The sequence below is a fragment of the Cajanus cajan genome, chromosome 4, assembly GCF_000230855.2.
Source record: "Cajanus cajan strain Asha chromosome 4, NIPB_CcT2T_4, whole genome shotgun sequence".
Lineage (NCBI taxonomy): Eukaryota > Viridiplantae > Streptophyta > Magnoliopsida > Fabales > Fabaceae > Cajanus > Cajanus cajan.
In genome coordinates this window covers 43,215,422-43,234,701 of record NC_138520.1, presented here as the reverse complement: position 1 = coordinate 43,234,701, position 19,280 = coordinate 43,215,422, and the positions used below count along the sequence as shown (strand labels likewise).

General features: G+C 40.4%; 1 protein-coding gene across 1 annotated transcript; it reads right to left on the bottom strand.

The window, feature by feature from the left end:
• Positions 1–3,090: 3,090 nt before the first annotated feature.
• Positions 3,091–3,486, bottom strand: LOC145957306 (uncharacterized). Its single transcript, XM_083073538.1, has one exon. It carries the CDS (start codon positions 3,484–3,486, stop codon positions 3,091–3,093), a length of 396 nt encoding a protein of 131 aa, XP_082929664.1.
• Positions 3,487–19,280: the final 15,794 nt, after the last annotated feature.

Sequence of the window (19,280 nt, the reverse complement as noted above, 5' to 3'; positions counted from 1 at the left end):
GGCCTAATTTTGGCCCAATTACTAGTCACACCCTCAAGCATTGCTAATTGCCACCCCACTTCTACTACAGAAAAAATAGAAAAAGAGTGACCTTCAATACAAGGTTAAATAGAGTCAAAGTCTCCAAGTAACCTACCCTAGAAACAATATACAATGGTCTATAAAATGAAATAAAGTGCCTCACAAATACAAAGGCAAAAATAAGCCTATTCAAGAAACTACTATATATACAAACATAAAAAAAGGTCTTAAAAATCATCCCATTCCTCTTGGTTCCTTTAATGTATCACCTCTTGGATTCCTTGGCGTTGGAATAGTTCCATCAAGGGGTTGGACTCGACAGAGGTGTTCATGTAGAGGTCCATTACAAAAGTGGACCATTGGACGCGCCGATGGGAGAGGCATCAGGCCGAGCTAGAGAGGGCGCAGAAGGGTGAAGCCGAGCTTCAAGCCTTGAGGAGAGATTTTTGAAGAACTCAAAACTCTTTGGAAGTTGCTGTGAAGGCCAACGAGGCTTATGCTGCCAAGGTTGGTGGGTTAGCGGAGGTTGCCAAGTCTACTAAGGGCGAGGGCGAGGTTGCCCGAGTTCAAGCTCGAATGCTGGAGGAGGAGAATGCCGCCCTAAAGGCCAAGCTGCGGGAAGACGAGGAGAAGCATTTATGTGACAAGGTTCTTCTTGTGGGTCGAGCTAAGGAGATTAGTGCTTTGAAGATGGAACTCGAGGTGCTGACCTCTTCAAAGAAAGATGTGGAGAAGAGGCTCCTTAGGACCGAGCGCGCCATGGTGATTGAGCATAAGAGGGGGTTTGCCAAGGCTTCTCGCTAGGCCTAAGAAATTTCTCCCGAAGTGGATTTTTCTAGGATGCATGTGGACAAAGATGTGCAGGATAGGCAGCTGGTGAACGAGGATGATCTTTCCAAGAGCTTGAGTGAGAACACGGCTGCTTAGGCCAACATAGGATCTCTAAGCTTTGTAATAGACTTAGTTTGTTTTTCTTTTTTTTGGTCTTGTATTATGTTGGACTCATTTTGCTTTGAATGAATTTGCCCATTTTGCTATATAGTGCTTAAACTTGCTCTCTCGTTATCAATGCGAATTTTCGAATTGTGAAACTTTAAGGTTCTGGTTCGACCTTTGACAATTTGAGATTCAAACTTGGTCCTTATTCTTTGCTTCCCAGGTTCAAATTCGTCATAGGTGTTTTGAGGTTCAAACTTGACCCTTATTTTTTGTTTCCAAGGTTCGAGTTCGACCTTGGTGCTTCGAGGTTCAAACTTGACCTTTAGTTTTTGCTTCCAAGGTTCGAGCTCGACCTTGGTACTTCGAGGTTCAAACTTGACCTTTAGTTTTTGCTTCCAAGGTTCGAGTTCGACCTTGGTGCTTCGAGGTTCAAACTTGACCTTTTTTTTTTGTTTCTAAGGTTCGAATTTGACCTTGGATTTTAAATTGAGGTTCAAACTTGACCTCTGCAGTTAAGATCCTACCTTTCACATTTGGGTAATGTAAAAGAGAGATATGTGGAAATGAGTTTATTTTATTGAAATTTAGACGTGCCTCATTAAAACCTTCTCGGCCAAAAACCCTCATTTTTTCTTTTAGGGACGAAAAAGGCCAAGGAGGAAAAAGAGTACATCGTCTTAACATACATTTTAACTGAAGTAAAATTTGAGGTGGGTGGCATTCCAAGTTCTAGGGATTGTTTTACCGCCAAGTTCCTCTAAACGATATGCACATTTTCAAGGTCTTCATTGATCCGGAAAGGGCCTTCCCAAGTCGAAGCTAACTTTCCTTCGGATGGGTCCTTTCTAGCATCACTTCGGAGTCGCCAAATGAGGTCTCCATATTTGAACTTTCTTGGTTTAACCTTGGTGTTATATTTTCTTTTAGCTCGGAGTTTGCAGGCTTCTTCTTTGATCTGAGCTTCATCTCAGAGTTCGTCGATCATGTCGAGGTTAGCTGCCAATTCTTGGTCATTCTGGTCATTATTGAAGGTCAGCCTTCGGTGTGACGCTTCTTCAACATCTACTGGGATCATGGTATTAGAACTGTAGGTTAACCTGTATGGTGTTTCCTGGGTTTCCGACTATGGGGAGAAATTATAGGCCCAGGGATGCTGTGGAGCTCCTCTACCCAAAGTCCTTTAGCCGATCCTAGTCTTTTTTTCAGCTCGTGAAGTATTACTTTATTTGCCGCTTCGGCCTGGCCATTTGTCTGAGGATGTTCGACCGAGGTTACATGATGTCGGATGTCAAGTTCTTGAAGGAAGTTTTCAAACTTTCGATCGATGAACTACCTTCCATTGTCGGTGACGATTGAATGTGGCAAGCCATACCTGCATATCAGATTTTTCCATGTGAATCATTGTACGTTCTTGGCAGTTATCTTGGCGAGGGGGCCTGCCTCAATCCACTTGGTGAAGTAGTCGATGGCTACTAATAAGAATTTGACTTGGCCTTTGGCTAAGGGGAAAGGTCCGAGGATGTCCATTCCCCATTGCGCGAAAGACCAAGGTGATTGCATTTGACGTACAGCCTCAAGGGATTGGCAGGGTACGTGGCCGAACTCTTGGCAGGGCTTGCATCTTTGGATGTAGGCTTTGCAGTCTGATCTCAACGTGGGCCAATAGTATCCTATGCGGATAACCCGAGCAGCCATCGAGCGTGCTCTCGAGTGTAGTCCACATATTCTCCTATGTATTTCTTCGAGAACGTACTCAGCTTGGGGCTTGTCGAGGCACTTGAGCGACATTGAGATACTTCGTCTAAACAACTCGCCTGACTCAATGATGAACCAAGGTGATTGACTTTTAATTCATTGAGCTTCGATCTTGTCGTTGGGCAAGGTTCCCTCGTTTAGGTAGCCCCATATATCGGTCATCCATCCTTTTTTGACTGGTTCAGTCGAGCTGATTGCCTCGCTTTCCAAGCTTGGAGAGGACAGGGTTTCTTGGATAATGGTTTTGTGTTGTCCTGGGTGTTTGGTGTTGGCGAGCTTCGAGAGGAGGTCGACCCTGGCGTTTCTTTCTCGAGGTACATGGTGGATGGTAAAACTCTAGAAGTGCGAGGTCCAAGCCGAGGCGGTGAGGTGAAATCATTGTAAGAGAGGGTCTTTAATTTGGTAGGTACCTACCAGTTGTTCTACCATGAGTTTGGAGTCGCTGTTGCAACGAATTTTCCTAGCGCCGATGTCATGTGCCAGTCTCAGTCCAGCTAGGAGTGCTTCATACTCGGCCTGGTTATTGGTGGCTTGAAAGTCAAGCTTCAGAGATTGCTCGACAAAGATGCCGTTGGGTCCTTCAAGAATGATGCTGGCGCCTCCCCCTTTTAGGTTGGAGGAGCCGTCCACATGTAATGTCCAAGTTTCTTGATCTTCTGTTGTGACAGGGGTGAGCTCGGCAACAAAATCCACCAAGCACTGGGATTTAAGTGTTCCTCTACTTTCGTACCAAATTCTAAATTCGGATAACTCGACTGACCATGCGATCATTCACCCAATGAGCTCGAGTTTTCAGAGTATCTGCTGGATGGGGTAGTCGGTCTTCACGATGATTTGGTGGCTCTGGAAGTATGGTTGGAGTCGTCGTGCGGCGGTGACAAGTGCCAGGCATAGCTTTTCGATGGTTTGGTACCTTGTCTCCGTATCTTGGAGGACACGGCTAATGAAGTATATTAGGTTCGGCTTCGCGTCGTCCTCCTGTACGAGGGTTGCACTGATCGCGTTGTCGGTAGTTCCAAGGTACTGGAGTAGCTCGCCTTCGTCTTTTGGTTGGGTTAAGATCGGTGGAGTGGCGAGGAATTTCTTGAAGGTTGAGAATGCGACTTCACATTGCTCAGTCCAGGCGAATTCCTTGGGCTTTCGTAGTAGGTTGAAGATCGGTTTTTCTTTCTCTGCTAGCTTTGGTATAAAACGCGAGAGGGAGGCTAGCTGACCTGCCAATCTTTGCACTTCCTTTAATGTTTGGGGAGACTTCATGTCAATGATGGCTTCACATTTCTTGCGGTTCGCCTCAATTCCCATGTTGGTGATCATGAAGCCTAGGAACTTTCCTCCTTGCACTCCAAATGCACACTTCTCGGGGTTCAACCTCATGTTATGCTTCCTTATTTCTCCAAACACCTCGGCCAAGTTGGCTATGTGTGATCTGGTCGAGGTGGTTTTTATGACCATGTCATCAACATAGACCTCCATGTTTTTGTCGATCTACTGATGGAAGACTTTGTCCATTAGCCTTTAGTAGGTGGCTGTAGACCCCTAAAATTGTCCGGGTCGGAAATAAAGCTTGAAGACTCTTGAAAACTGAAGGAAAGTCAGCCAGAAGGACTCATGGAAGGCCCTAGGAGGATTCTCTGTAGGTCTAGAGGTCTTATAATAGCTTAAAATAAGGAAGTGGAGGGAATAAAGCCCAATACGGCCTCCCAAAAGTTCAGTACGGCCGTATTGAACATTTTGAACTACAATACGGCCGCACTGAACTCAATACGGCCGTATTGAAGTTTCTGAACTTCAATACAGCCGCACTGAACTCAATACGGCCGTATTGAAGTTTCTGAACTTCAATACAGCCGCACTGAACTCAATACGGCCGTATTGTAGTTCAAAAACTCAATACGGGCCGTATTGACTCCAGGGCCCGTATTGCACCTGTTCCCTATAAATAAGACGTCATTTGGACGTCATTCTACACTTTTACACTGAGTTTTAACCCTCTTCTTGAGTATTCTGGGTTTTTTTGAGCAGTGCTCTGCCTAGAAATCACTCGGAGAGTTGATCCGACAAAGTTCTCGAGTTCTGAGCTTTTTGCTTGAGTCTCGAACTGAGTCGAAGGGAAATCCTCCGGATTTCCATAGTTAAAATTTTCTAGGAGGGAGCGAGCGGGCTTGTAGAGCGAGGGAACGCCAAAAAGCTTCCCAGTTTTACTTGAATATAAAAGCACGCTTCAAAGGTTTCTTCTTAAGTCCTTCCTTTTACTGCTTTCTGTGTGTATATTTAACTGTCATCATGTAGATAGTTAAGTTATAATTGTTTAGAATAAATAGGGGTAATTTAGTAATTTCGCACTATTATTTTTAGAAATAATCTGTCATAGGGAACCCGAAAGGGGCGCTGTGGGGTGCTAACACCTTCCCCACGCGTAACCGACTCCCTTACCCGACTCTGGTTGTCATGGCCGAAGTCGATTTTTGAATCGATTGCCTTAAACTTCTTTTTCCAATGTTTTGAGTAAAACATTGGTGGCGACTCCATGAACCCTTCCTTTTTATGAAAACCGCTAATCCATAGAGGGTCCCGCTTGGGATTAATATGGATTGGTGAGCCTTTTAATAAAATTGCTCGTTTGACAAGGTCTCAGTTTGAGAATAAGTCATTCTAGCAATCCATATTTTTAAACAAATAAAAGAGTCCAACCATCCTTCACGAATGCCGAAAGACCCGTTTCGGGCTGGTGGCGACAGTGGCGCCGACGTTTTTGAGGCCGAATGGCATTACTCGGTAATAGAAGTTGGCACGCTCACTGATGAATGTTGTTTTGTCTTCATCTTGAGGATACATCAGGATTTGGTTGTATCTTGAGTAGGCGTCTAGGAAACTAAGGAGAGCGTGGCTGGAGACGCCATTCACCAACCTGTCTATGCTTGGTACTAGGTAAGCATCCTTTGGACATGCCTTGTTAAGGTCGGTGTTGTAGACACCCAATTTCGTCTGGGGTCATGCAAACAAGGAAATGGACCTCTGTTATGTAGGCAAGGAACTCTCGAAGCATGCAAACAACAGGACAGGACATCAGAAGGCCTAAAGCCTAAATAAATTAGTTTTAGTGGCCCGGAACGGGCTGTTCCAAAATCGGAACAGGCCGTTCCAAGCCACAAAAAAGGCCTAAAAACCTAGTCTGGAACGAGCCATTCCAAAACCAGAACGGGCTGTTCCAAACCAGGAATAAGGCCTAAAAATCGTAGGCTAGAACGAGCCGTTCCAAACCGCTAAATAGCCTAAAAAACCTAGTTTGGAATGGGTCGTTCTAGCAATGCATTTTTGTGTTAATCTCAACCCCAGAACGGGCTGTTCTGGTTTCAGAACAGGTCATTCCAGGGTAAGAATATAACACATAACGTTCAGATCCAGAACACGCCGTTCCAAATTTGGAACGGGCTGTTCCGGCACCCTTCTGATGCCTATAAATAGACAGCTTGGGCAAAGTTCTCAGGGGCCTCAAAAATTTTGTCCAAGACTCCTTAGAGCTCGAAATTTCTTTCTCTCTCTCTCTCCTATTATATTTCTTGAGTTTTGTGAGGCATATTATAGTGTGAAAGGTTTCCGCAAAGCACCTAAAATCTCCATAGTTGAAGATCTAATAAAGCTTGCTCGAGGTATTACTCATCAATCTCTTGTTCTATCTTTCTCTTCTTTTATTTCATATATTGCTATAATAAACGCAATCATGTAGATATCTTAGGGTTCATCGTGTGATTTAATTTTCATGTAAATAATCATTAATAAAGGGGATTAAATATTTAAACTATTAATTCTTATTACATTATCTTCATCATAGGGTACCGATTTAGGGCATTTTAGGGGTTCTTAGTACCTTCCCTACACGTAACCGACCCCCAAACCCAATTTTGGTTATCAAGGCCATTATTGGACTTTTAAAAACCTTTTCTTTTTCCAATATTTTGAGTAAAACATTGGTGGCGACTCCATGAACTCATTTTTCAAAACCATTAATTAAGGATTAATCTGGTTTCCGAGCATTCCTTAATTGATGACATCTTTTAAAGGATGTCTAAACCATAGTCGCGAGATCGGAAATTTTTGGGTTGCGACAGATGGCGACTCCACTGGGGAAGTTTTAAGAGGGTCAGACCCATATAAATGATGAAGTTAATAAAATAAGAATAAAAATTTAAATATTTCCCCTTTACTTTGTTTGTTTTATTTGTGTGACTTTAATATCTGTTTGCCTGTTTAAATTTTGTACTTGTTTGAATAAAAATTGTACACAAACCTTTGCACACAACAGTTCCCCCTACACTCGGGGGCATGGGGGTATTAAACATAGGGAGTGGTTGACGTATGACCGACCTAAGTTTGGCTTTGGAGCCTGCAAGCCTTGTCAGAAATCACACTCAAGGTGATAACCGGTTACTCTAGCCCGAAATACTGCGACAGGCCTTAGAGTTTTCCAGGTGAGGACGATAGAAATACTGGGTCCCTATAATAGGGGCACCTTGGGGGCCTTGAGACCGGTGAGATTAGAACTGTCCTATACAATGCACTTTTATTACAGGGATCACAGACCAAGGATTTTGAACGTGACTGTCCGCGGGTGTACATTTGTTTGAGCATATGCGTGTTGCATTTGTTGTGTTGTCTTTTTGTTCATGTCAAATAGAAAGTAATTATAGACAAACAAATAGATATCTATAAAAAAAAAAAGAAAACTAACACTCTTCTGTATACCCTAACTCTAAAGCATCATATAGGATAGTTTGTTTCAGAAAAAAAATATAGCAAAAATCATGCATCATAACCTTTAGTAAAATAAAAATAATGATAAAATTTAGATAGAAAATAAATATCATGCATCTCTTAGGATAGTACATTAGCATGCATCCATTAGAGACGGAAGGCACATATAATAGTATGCAAATAATGTTCTCTAAACAAAAATCAATGAGAATGATATTCATTGAATTTCTTAAGTGTCTTTGCATCCTATTTTACGTTTCATATAGGTAACACGCCTTCCTTGTAAATAATAAATAAGAATAAAAAGGGAAACCTAATCTGTGCATGTTAATCGGATAATGGAAATTACTGTAATCAAATGCAAACTTGACACATCAAATCGGGGAACACTTATCAGTAATTGGGGGCATCACATGCCCAAATCGACGATTAAAACACCGTGACTTTCCCATGCGAAAACGAAAATTTTCGGGATAGGAGGAATGATCAAGAATGGAAGAATCCTTGCTTCTAGGGAATTACAAGAGAAAACCCAATTGAAGAATAAAGGCATTGCATGATGAGGACCCCTTAGGATGAAAACCCATAAAGGGCGTCCTAGGCAAAAATTAGGATAAAGAAAAAAGAATCAAAATCCCGATAGGATACGTCCTATGCAAAAGTTAGGGATATATAAAAATAAGAAATGTTTATTTGAGTTGAAACCGAAAGGTGGCTTGAGTATTCCCTTCGAAAGCAAGAATTCATAAAGGTTTCACTCAAAGTTCAAAACACCGACGTCTAAGCAAGTGGAACAGTTTTTTTGAAATTATCAAATCATCCATGACTCTCTAGGGGGCAACCTTCATCTATCTCTGTGTATGAATCACGAAATCAGGGCATGCCCAGGCCTTCGAGCTTTGTTAAAGGGGCATGTGTAAATTGAAAGTACTATTTTAAATTCCATAACACTCTTTCGTTTCTCTTATCCCTCTAAATATTCACTCTACGCCTCATCCATCAACCCTTAACAAACAAAATGTATTTGCGACAAAGATGTTACTCAATAATAGCATGGAAAGAATAATAAAGGAACAATCAGAAATTCAAACATGACTAGGATTTAATAAAAATAAAGACATCTCATACCTCATGAGCGCTGCAAAAAATGAAGGCCTGGCAGGAAACCCACTAAGGGGGCTGCGCAAAAGTTAGGGCAAGATCTGCTAGGCAACCCACAAGTAAAAATGGTTAAGCTAGGCAAAAGAAAAGATCAAAAGAAAAATTTCTGCTAAGGAACACATCTCATGTGACCCAGGCAAAAGTTAGGACTTTAAAGCAGCAACCTGAGTTGAAAACCGAAAGGCGGCTGAAAGGAATATCCAATCTGAGTACGACCCCGAGTCATCACTCCACTTTCCAAAAAAGCTAAAACATAATGATAGCTTCTTTGTAGCAAATATGCTTTCTTTAATATCCATAAACACTAAAACCCACCTTGGCTAGCCATTCTTCTAAAAACCCCTTTTGAAAAAACCCCTTCTAACAACCCTTTTGAAAAAAAATACGAACATCCCTTCTCTCTTTTCTCTTAACCCTTATGGCATTAAAACGGTACCAAAAAGATACACGAAAAATGCACAGTGAATACTCACAGAGGGAAGACAAAGATGTCCCTGAACAGAATCTGGAGACGTTTGACCAGATAATTAAGGATCCACTAAGATCTTGGGTTCAAAAGAACATACCCCGGCAATGATCACAAACGACATGGATAAAAATGAATAGTCAACATTAACCTTAACACGTACAGGTTAATTTCCCGACAAAAAAATTGAACTGCATATTTAGGAACAAACACGTGAGCATGAATTGCATCGCATACATATGAGGTAGGGGCATATGAAAGGGCGTTACACAAAAAAAAATAATAAATAATAAAATCATTATTGTCTTGCATTTTCATTGCATCCATCCATTTTACTTGCTACGGGTAAGAAGGAGTCATCAGGACAAAGCACTTGTAAAAGCTCAATAGCCAAGCATGAGCCGAAGCGGTGTCAAAAATAAACCCCAAGTATTCTATATGCCCACTAAACAAAGATATATCAACAGTGGAATAGAATGGAATCAACCAAATAAACAAGCCCATAAGCAGAAGGAGGCCATCGCGCCTCACTTCTCAACTAAATGAAGGATGATCCAAGAGAATGCCAAGACTAGGAATGGTTTCCTCACCAAAGCCAATAGTGACTTCTGAAATAATACTCATTAATAAAGATTCAAAAAATAACATCATCATGGGATGGGATCCCTCCACCAATGATGACAATACAAGATAAAACAGAAAAAGGCAAGCTTCGTAAATGTTGAAAAGGCCAAAGCATTTAGAAAAATAGTAAAAAAAGGCAAGCTTCAAATATGAAAGAGCCGAAGCTAAACAAAAATGAAATTCAGAAAAAACTATCACAAGCAGACGCTTGGAGAGGCATGACAATACTCACATGACAGGGGCAGCACCAGAATCCCTGTCACCCATCTACTCATTTGCCCACCAGCACAAAGGCACCACCTACCAGCAATCCTTATCTTCATCAGATGTCCTCCCCAAAGAAAAGGGGCAATCACATCATCATCACCAACAGACGGCCTAGAGAGGCTATGAAAATACTACGGCCTGGAGAGGCTATGAAAATACTACGGCCTAGAGAGGCTATGAAAATACTACGGCCTGGAGAGGCTCTGAAAATACTACGGCCTAGAGAGGCTATGAAAATACTACGGCCTGGAGACGCTATGAAAATACTACGACCTGGAGAGGCTACGAAAATACTATAGCCTGGAGAGGTTACGAAAATACTACAGCCTGGAGAGGCTACGAAAATACTACAGCCTGGAGAGGCTACGAAAATACTACAACAATAAAGAGGGTTACCTACCTTTAGAAGAGAAGACCCGGATGAAATGTCTACGTCTTTACTTGCCTTTGGAAAAGCAACACATTACTATTCCAAAGGACAAGTAAAGAGGGGCAGTTGTAGACACCCAATTTCGTCCGGGAGCATATAAACATGGAAATGGACCTCTATTATGAAGGGAAGGAGCTCCCGAAGCATGCAAACAACTAGACAGGACATTAGAAGGCCTAAAGCCCAAATAAATTGGTTTTAGTGGCCCAGAATGGGCTGTTCCAAAATTGGAACGGGTCGTTCCAAGCCACAAAAAAAGCCTAAAAACCTAGTCTAGAACGGGCCGTTCCAAACCAAGCAAAAGGCCTAAAAATCTTAGGCTAGAACGAGTCATTCCTAAACCATAACAGGTCGTTCCAAACCGCTAAATAGCTTAAAAAACCTAGTTTGGAACGGGCCATTCTAGCAATGCATTTTTGTGTTAATCTCAACCCTAGAACGGGCCGTTCTGGTTTCAGAACAGGTCGTTCTAGGGTAAGGATTTAACACATAACGTTCAGATCCACAACGGGCCATTCCAAATTTGGAACGGGTCTTTCTGGAACCCTTCTGATGCCTATAAATAGACAGCTTGGGCACAGTTCTCAGAGGCCTAAAAAATTTCATCCAAGACTCCTTAGAGCTCGAAATTTCTCTCTCTCTCTCTCTCCTATTGTATTTCTTGAGTTTTGTGAGGCATATTATAATGTGAAAGGTTGTCGCAAAGCACCAAAAATCTCCATAGTTGAAGATCTAATAAAGCTTGCTACGACGTATTACTCATCAATCTCTTGTTCTATCTTTCTCTTCTTTTATTTTATATATTGCTATAATAAACGCAATCATGTAGATATCTTAGGGTTCATCGTGTAATTTAATTTTCGTGTAAATAATCATTAATAAAGGGGATTAAATATTTAAAACTATTAATTCTTATTACGTTATCTTCATCATAGGGTACCGATTTAGGATGTTGTAGGGGTGCTTAATACCTTCCCTACACGTAACCGACCCCTGAACCCAATTCTGGTTATCAAGGCCATTATTGGACTTTTAAAAACCTTTTCTTTTTCCAATGTTTTGAGTAAAACATTGGTGGTGACTCCATGAACTCATTTTTCAAAATCATTAATTAAGGATTAATCTGGTGTCCGGGCATTCCTTAATTGATGAGATCTTTAAAAGGATGTCTAAATCATAGGTCGCAAGATTAGAAATTTTTGGGTTGCGACAGGTGTAGTCAACACACATTCTCCATTTTCCCGAGTTCTTCTTTACTAGCACCAAATTGGGGAGCCAGGTGGTGTAGACGATTTCTCAAATGAATCTTGCGGTTAACAACTTCTGAGTTTCCTTGGCTACAGCATTACGCCTCTCACCTCTGACCTTGCACCGATGCTGTGCTATGGGTTTTGCTTCTTTATGAATGGCTAGCCTATGGAATATAAGGTTGGGACTAATCCCTGGCTTGTCAGCACTAGACCAAGCGAATAGGTCAGCATTTTTATGTACCTCGGTGATTATTTGTTGGCATAGCTTCGGGCTTATATTTTGGCTTACCCTGGTGCACTGATCCAGGTTTTGACCAATTTGGAATTCTATGAGCTTGTCGACAGGGCTTGGCCTCTATTCGATGAGTCGGATCGGGGGTCCAGGTCATCCAGCGTTGGACTAGCGATGTGAGCTACCGTTGCTTGGGGTGGATGGTCAATGCGCGGGGTAGAGACGTTGAGACTCTCCGCATAGCATTGGCGAGCAGTTTTTTGGCTTACTTTTATGGAGATGATGTCTCTGTTGAGTCCGGGGAATTTCATGGTGAGGTGCGGGGTTGACATTACTGCACCCAACTGGTTCAAAGTAGGTCGGCCGATGATGATGTTGTATGAGGTGTAGGCTTCAACGAGGAGGTACTTGACCATGACCCTTCTGGTCAAAGGCAGGGTTCCAAAGGTGGTCAGTAGCTCGACGTATCCTCTGGTGTGCACGCGTTCCCCAGCAAAGCCGACTAGGGGCTCATTGTGAGGTTGGATAACCGAATGTAGTATGTCCAGCCAGAGGAAAGTGGGCCAGTAGAGAACGTCGGTTGAACTACCCTGGTCAATTAGAGTTTTTTGAACTACCCAATTTGTGACCTCGACAGAGATGATAATTGAGTCGTCCTGGTTTGGGTTGATGTCAGCATAGTCTTCGTCGGTAAGGTGATAGGTGGGCTTTTTGTCTTGTGGAGTGGTGTCCGATCCTGGACATGGTTGATGCTACGCCGGTGTCGCTCTCGGGCGGAGTTACTCTCGTCGCCTCCGCGAATCCTCTAGTGATGGTGTTGATTACTCCACGGAGGGGGGCTTGGTTTGATTCCGAGTTGGTCTTGGGTTGATCGGCGTGGTCGGTGTTGGGTTTGGACCCGGAAGCTTGGTCGTTGCGGGAGTGGTATCCCTGTCCTCATCTGCGTCCTCGATCGGTGTGTCCTCCTCTAGGGGCTTGGGACCTCTAGGTATATTGTCCAAGGTGGCCTGCCTATATCAACTCTTTGATCTTGTCCCGGAGTGTCCAACAACCTTCAGTTGTGTGGCCGAAGTTGCGATGGTATCGAAAATGCTTGAACTTGTTGACGTTCGCCGGGGTGTGCCCCGGAGGTGGTAAGGAGATGAGGTCGGTTTTTGCCACCTCGTCAAGGATGTGGACGTGAGGTGTGTTCAATGGAGTGTAGAAATCATACCTTGGGCCTCTTCCTTGGCATGAGTGCTTGAAGTCTGCCTCGTTGGAAACTTTGAGCTTCTCCTTGTGGCCTGTGCTATTGCCATTGGTTGATTTTGCACGCATCTTCTCTTGGAATTCGGCGTGCTCTTCCATTTGTATATACCCGGTGGCTCGTGCTTGCAGGTCGTCCATGTCATTGGGCGGTTTCCTGCAGTGGTTGTCGATAAAGGGGCCCGACTTGAGTGCCATGAGCATGGAGTGCAATGCGTCTTCGAGGTTGAGGTTCTGATTTTTTACGGACACGTCGGCGAAGCGTTCCATAAATTTCTTGAGGGACTCCATGTCACTTTGTTGGAGGTTGGCTAGGGCGGCTGAGATGATATGGTGTGGACGGCTGGTGGCATATTGAGGGGCGAATCACCTCGACAGTTTGTCAAAGGTGCTTATCGACCTCGAAGGTAGCTGGTTATACTAATTCAGGGCATGCCCCTTCAAGGAAGTGGGGAAAACGTGACACATGATGGCGTCGTCATCAGTGTAGAGGTTCATCTGGGTAACGAACGCATCCAGATGTTCTTCTGGGTCCAAGGTGCCTTCGTACTGATCGATGTTTAGTGGCTTCCATCCAAGTGGGAGCGGCGTTTCCATAATGCCATCGGCGAAAGGATGACGTCTTACGCCGATCCTAGGTCCTAGAGATTGAAACGGCCCTTGGCTACCAGCGGCTGTCCCGCGATGTGTTGGAGCGTGTGACCGATTTGTCCAAGGTGGGGAAAGTGACTGATGTTCATCCTTAGCTTGATGGGTTGGTGGCGGTGGCTGTTGTGGAATTTGCGCCCGGATTCGCTCGTTCTTGGCTTGTAATGCCGCGATGTCGGCCTCATGTTGTGCTCGCATGGCGGATATGGCAGCAGCATTTTGTTGTCGGAGGATCTCGATTTGTTCGAGCAGGTTCCTTGCGGCAGCTTCTCCATCCATGTTGGGCACGTTGTTTGGGGCGCTGCTAGGTGGTCTGTTATTGCTACGGGTAGAAACCATTGTTGTGGCCAAAGGGAATTTTTTCTTCGGCCCCACGGTGGGCGCCAAATTGTTCTTACCTAAGATCGGTGGTGAGATGATCTTCGGGCAAGATCGGGGAGCCTCTTCTGCTTGGTACGTCGGCTGCTCCAAGATGGGGTTGGTACCTGCAAAAGAGACTCCAATGCTTAAGCTAGTTTTTGTAGGTGAGTAGGTCTCATATATATAATGCACGTACTTTAATGTGGATTAGGGTTTTTCCCGTCAATGATGATGTGTTTTGTTATGATTTGATAAGATCTCAATCTTATCCGTTTATCTTATCAGTTGGAAAGTAGGCCTATTTCGATAAGTTGGCTGGTCCGATCTCATCGGCACCGAGGTGGGCCCTGGTGCCGATGTGGGCGGTACACCTGTAGATAAAATTTCGCAAAAAAAATTGTAGAAAAAAATGCATGTAATAAAAGAACTTCTAGTAATGTTTCATAATATCACTTTTTTATTTGTCATCTTTTCTCCCTCTATTTTGCTTTTTATTTCTCTTCCCTTTTGAGCCAGAAGTTCCAAAAATGAGATTGACGTTGATAATTAATAATTGTATACATAACACTTTCAATGTCAGTATTATCTCAATTATTTTATTTCAAGCCTCTTTTTTCTTTTTTGTTTAATGAAAAGTTAAACAAATATATTTTTTCTTTAATTTTAATTTTACCGGAACAATTTCTCTTTGATAATTAATGATCATAAACTCCAGTTCCTTTGCCGCGATATTATAAGCTCGCCATTATTGCAAACTAACTGTAAAATTATGTTATTAATTTATACATTTTTTTAGTAAATGTTTAAGTTGCACAAAGTTATTGTACAAATAAAATTTCTCTAATTTATAACAATAACTGATATATATTTTTTTAGTAAATGTTTAAGTTGATCTTCTAAAGTTATACATGTTATTGCATTAAATTTTTTTCAAATGCTAGAATTAATTCTTTAAAATATTTAGAACATATTAATCCTCTGTAAAAATAACTAAAATTTCTTAAACCCTGATATAATTAAGTTTAAACGTTAAACTTGAGGATTTAATTCTATTTTCTTAATTAACTAATTAATTTTATTTCATACTACCAATACTTCAATCACAATTCTCTTATAAATTTTTTCCATCCAAAAGTTTAAAAGCATTCATTTGGTGTTCTTTTCTTCCACCTTAAATGACATAGTCATATTCCAACACCTTCATATTTCCGGATGTGAACCCTTCTACCCTAAAAGATTTAATAAATAAAATATAATAAAATTGTTGGAAAATAAAATAATAAAAAAATAAATTACAATAATTCTTCTCATAAAATATGTAAAAGGATTTACATCTGCATCTATTACTTAAATCATAAAAAATATTTTTTTATTAAAAATTAAGAACAACATGTTGAATTAATAAAGGTCTGACAAAAACAAAATTAAAGAGAAATTTAACTACTAATCCTAAAATTCAGCCCCAATGTCACATATCATAGCAAGATTGATGAAAACCTACTTCCGTAGGATTCCTTTGAAAGATATAAGACCAAAAAGGGTGAAGGTTGATGGAGGACCATCCATAAGAAGCTCACATTTGAAGGTCATTTGACCTTTAATAAGGTCCATGGTTAGGAGGCTTGAGGAGACTTCTACAAAGGAGGTGTTTCTTAGACCCATGCTATATATCAACACTGAGTATGATCCCTCTTTTAAGTCTCACAATCTCTACTGTACATATCCTGTATAGTTTAAGTTCTTTTACCTTGTATATAATAGATATGTATAGGCTTATTTTTGCCTTTGTATTTGTAAGACATCTTTATCTTTCTTTATAGGTCATACCCTTAGGATTTTAGGGTATGTTGCTTAGAGACTTTTACTTCACTTGGCCTTGAATTAAGGGTCATAGATTTTCATATTTTTAGTTTTAGTAGTGGGGTAGCAAGTAGAAAATGTGTAGGTGAAGCCAGTAATTGAGCCTTTAGTGGGTTTAGGCCAAATTTTACATATTAGGCTTATTTTTCTCCATTTAATCCAAGAAACCGATCTAGTTGAGTCTCACCATTATTTGGTGAACCTAACTAAATCAATTCCAAGATTTTGGATTTAATTATAAGAAGCAAAACAAGCCTTGGCCACCCATCCTTCTCCATGGTCAGAATTATTAGCTTCTCCAACACACTTTGCCACTTGGCTTGCCAAGGGGACAAGGTGACACTTGGCATTCTAAGTTTGGCTCTTCTAAATCTAAGTGTCTCCTAAGAGACAAGGTGACACTTGAAGCTCTATGATTATCTCTTGTAGATCTAAGTGTTCTAACCTTATCTCTACCTTGTCTAGCTTGGTCTACAAGCTTCTCCACCATTATATATAGGTTCCTTCACTTGTAAAACTAACCTTTGATGATATTGAGATTTTGGCCGAGATTTCTTCTTTGAATTCTCTCTCAAAAGTCTAAATTCTCTGTTTGACTTGCTTCAAATTATCTTATCCTCTCTTTGAAGGTGAGTCCAGAGGTCTCTTCCTCCATTGGAGACCTTGAAGAAGCTTGAGGAGTGTCAAGAAGTCAAAGATCTAGGAACAAGCTTAAAGGAAAAGCTTCATCAATCAAGCATCTCCTTGAGGTTTCCACCAAAGACTCTTATTTATGTTTCTCCCACCTCAAACACATCATCTTGTACATGATTTAGTCCTACAAATAGTGTTCTGCCCAAACACATATGAACACAAGGAGTGAGAATGCATCTCACCCATAACTGTGACACCCTTTATCCCGCATACATAGATAAATTTAAAACTTCTTAACACATATATTTATAAAAATTAATCCAAATCCATACAATAATCCAAATGAAATCTCTATTATAGGGTAAAGAGTACCACATAACAAACTCTGAAGCAAACAACCTACTAAATGGAAACAAAAAAACTAAACTTGAATCCTATCATAAAAATTAAAAATAATATTATTCTTAATCTAAGTCCCGATGTCACATGTCCTATCATAGCACTCCCAAAACAAGGATTATGCCTTATTACCAACATCCTCAAGATCCTGATGAGCATTACCTACAACAACATTCATACAACCAAGACATGGAAATAAGGGGAGTGAGAAACTTCTCACTCTAGCTCATCGCATGGAATAAAAAAAATAGATAACTAAACCCACTTCATACATTAATCATACAATAGCATGAGAATAACAATCAACTATCACAATCTTTATTTTATCACTACCAACATGAGTACTTATTAACAACATATCAATTGTAAGTAATTCAAACACATGCTATAATGGAATGTAATGGACACAGGCTCTCGATTTGCATGCGTTTGGTACCAATCTCAATATATGTGTAATGCATATTAATGATTTGCCAATTTATGTGCATATGATGCATATCGCACAAACTCTTTCGTATTATGAATTCAATGTATACATATGCTTAATGATTTGTCATTCAACGATTTGTCACACATATGATTTTTCATACTCAAAATAGTTATTAATCATACATACATGTTACCATATACATAATTTTCTAACATCGTTCCATTTGCAGCATTCATTCATCATAACATCACAATTTCATATTCACTAATCATACTCAATCATATCTATCAATTAGCACAATGATCATTATGAAATCATCTAACTACATATCAAAAACTTATCAATAATCACTAAGAGATCATCATCAAATCAAGCATTTACATTAATAATTTAACTAATCTAGCAACATTATTGATACCACAAATTGATTCCCTAGGCATCGCTATCATCAAAAACCTCAGTCTTTAACAATTAACTCACATTATAACTTATTCACAATTCTTATCTCTCATGATTTATGTTTCTTAGACATTAATATAGGTACTATTCGTCATCACCATTCACCACTACATTTTCATAACTTAATCTGCTAAGACATCGCGTGGTCCAAAACCTTTATATATATATATATATATATATATATATATGATACCAAGTTAATATTAATTTTATTAGAAATATAAGATAGTTATCTACAACTTCTATGTTGACATTAAGAGTTAATTCTCCCATCCACTATTTTTAAGAATTATAAATCCGCAGCATTTTGACCTACACTTGACAACTTGACCTTTGCTCACTAATTTGATCATAACTTGAGTTCTAGATCTCTTTTTTGGGTGATTCTAGTGTCATTGGAAGGATACCATTTAATCCTACAACTCTTATGAATAACATGAAACCTAATTCTTCCATCTAAAGGCTCTCGCAATGCTTATAAGTATTAGATGTTATATCTCGCGCATAGAATATGAGACTCATCTTGCGACTAACATAAATCACTCGTTTCATATCAGTTTTATGTAATTATTATGTCTAAATTGCAGCCCTAAATGTATATTTTCTAACTCAACAATCAGAACTCGATTTCATTAACCACATATAGAGAAATCACATAAATACCAAGGTATATTCATACTAGAATTTTCAAAATCAGACACGACTCACATCCAAACTCTCTTCTCCAAATCCAATTGGTAAAAACATAGATTAAAGCGTAATATTAGTCTATTATACCACCAATTACACAAATTCAATCTCAGTTTCACATGATTGCATACTTATAATATCTTCTCATACAATTACCCAAATGCATTCTCTTACGGTTTCTAGAGGAACCCATAGGCAACTCAAATTATATCAACGAATATCAATATATGAAATTAACCATAGTTAATCATAATTGCAATAATTATAAGGGTAAAAGAATCATAAGGAAGACTAAAATTCAAGAATGAGGAATATTTGGGAAAATGTCAATACACCATATTAACCATGAATATATATAATTAACGACAATGCAAGAATAAAAGAATCATATAGGAGGCAACAAATCATAAATAGATATGAATTAGAATTCCCCTCATACAACGTGTACAACAAACAAGAGGTTGGGGGCCAACCTCATTACCTAACAATTATCCTACACCCTAGAGCAAGATTATTCACTCCCCCCTTTATCTCTATCAGCAAATTGTAACAACCCAATTTTTCACAAATTGTTCGAGGGCCCAAAGCCCAATAGGGGTGATTTAGTAGCCTAGAACGGGCCGCTCCCAAATTGGAACGGATCATTCCCAAATTGGAAT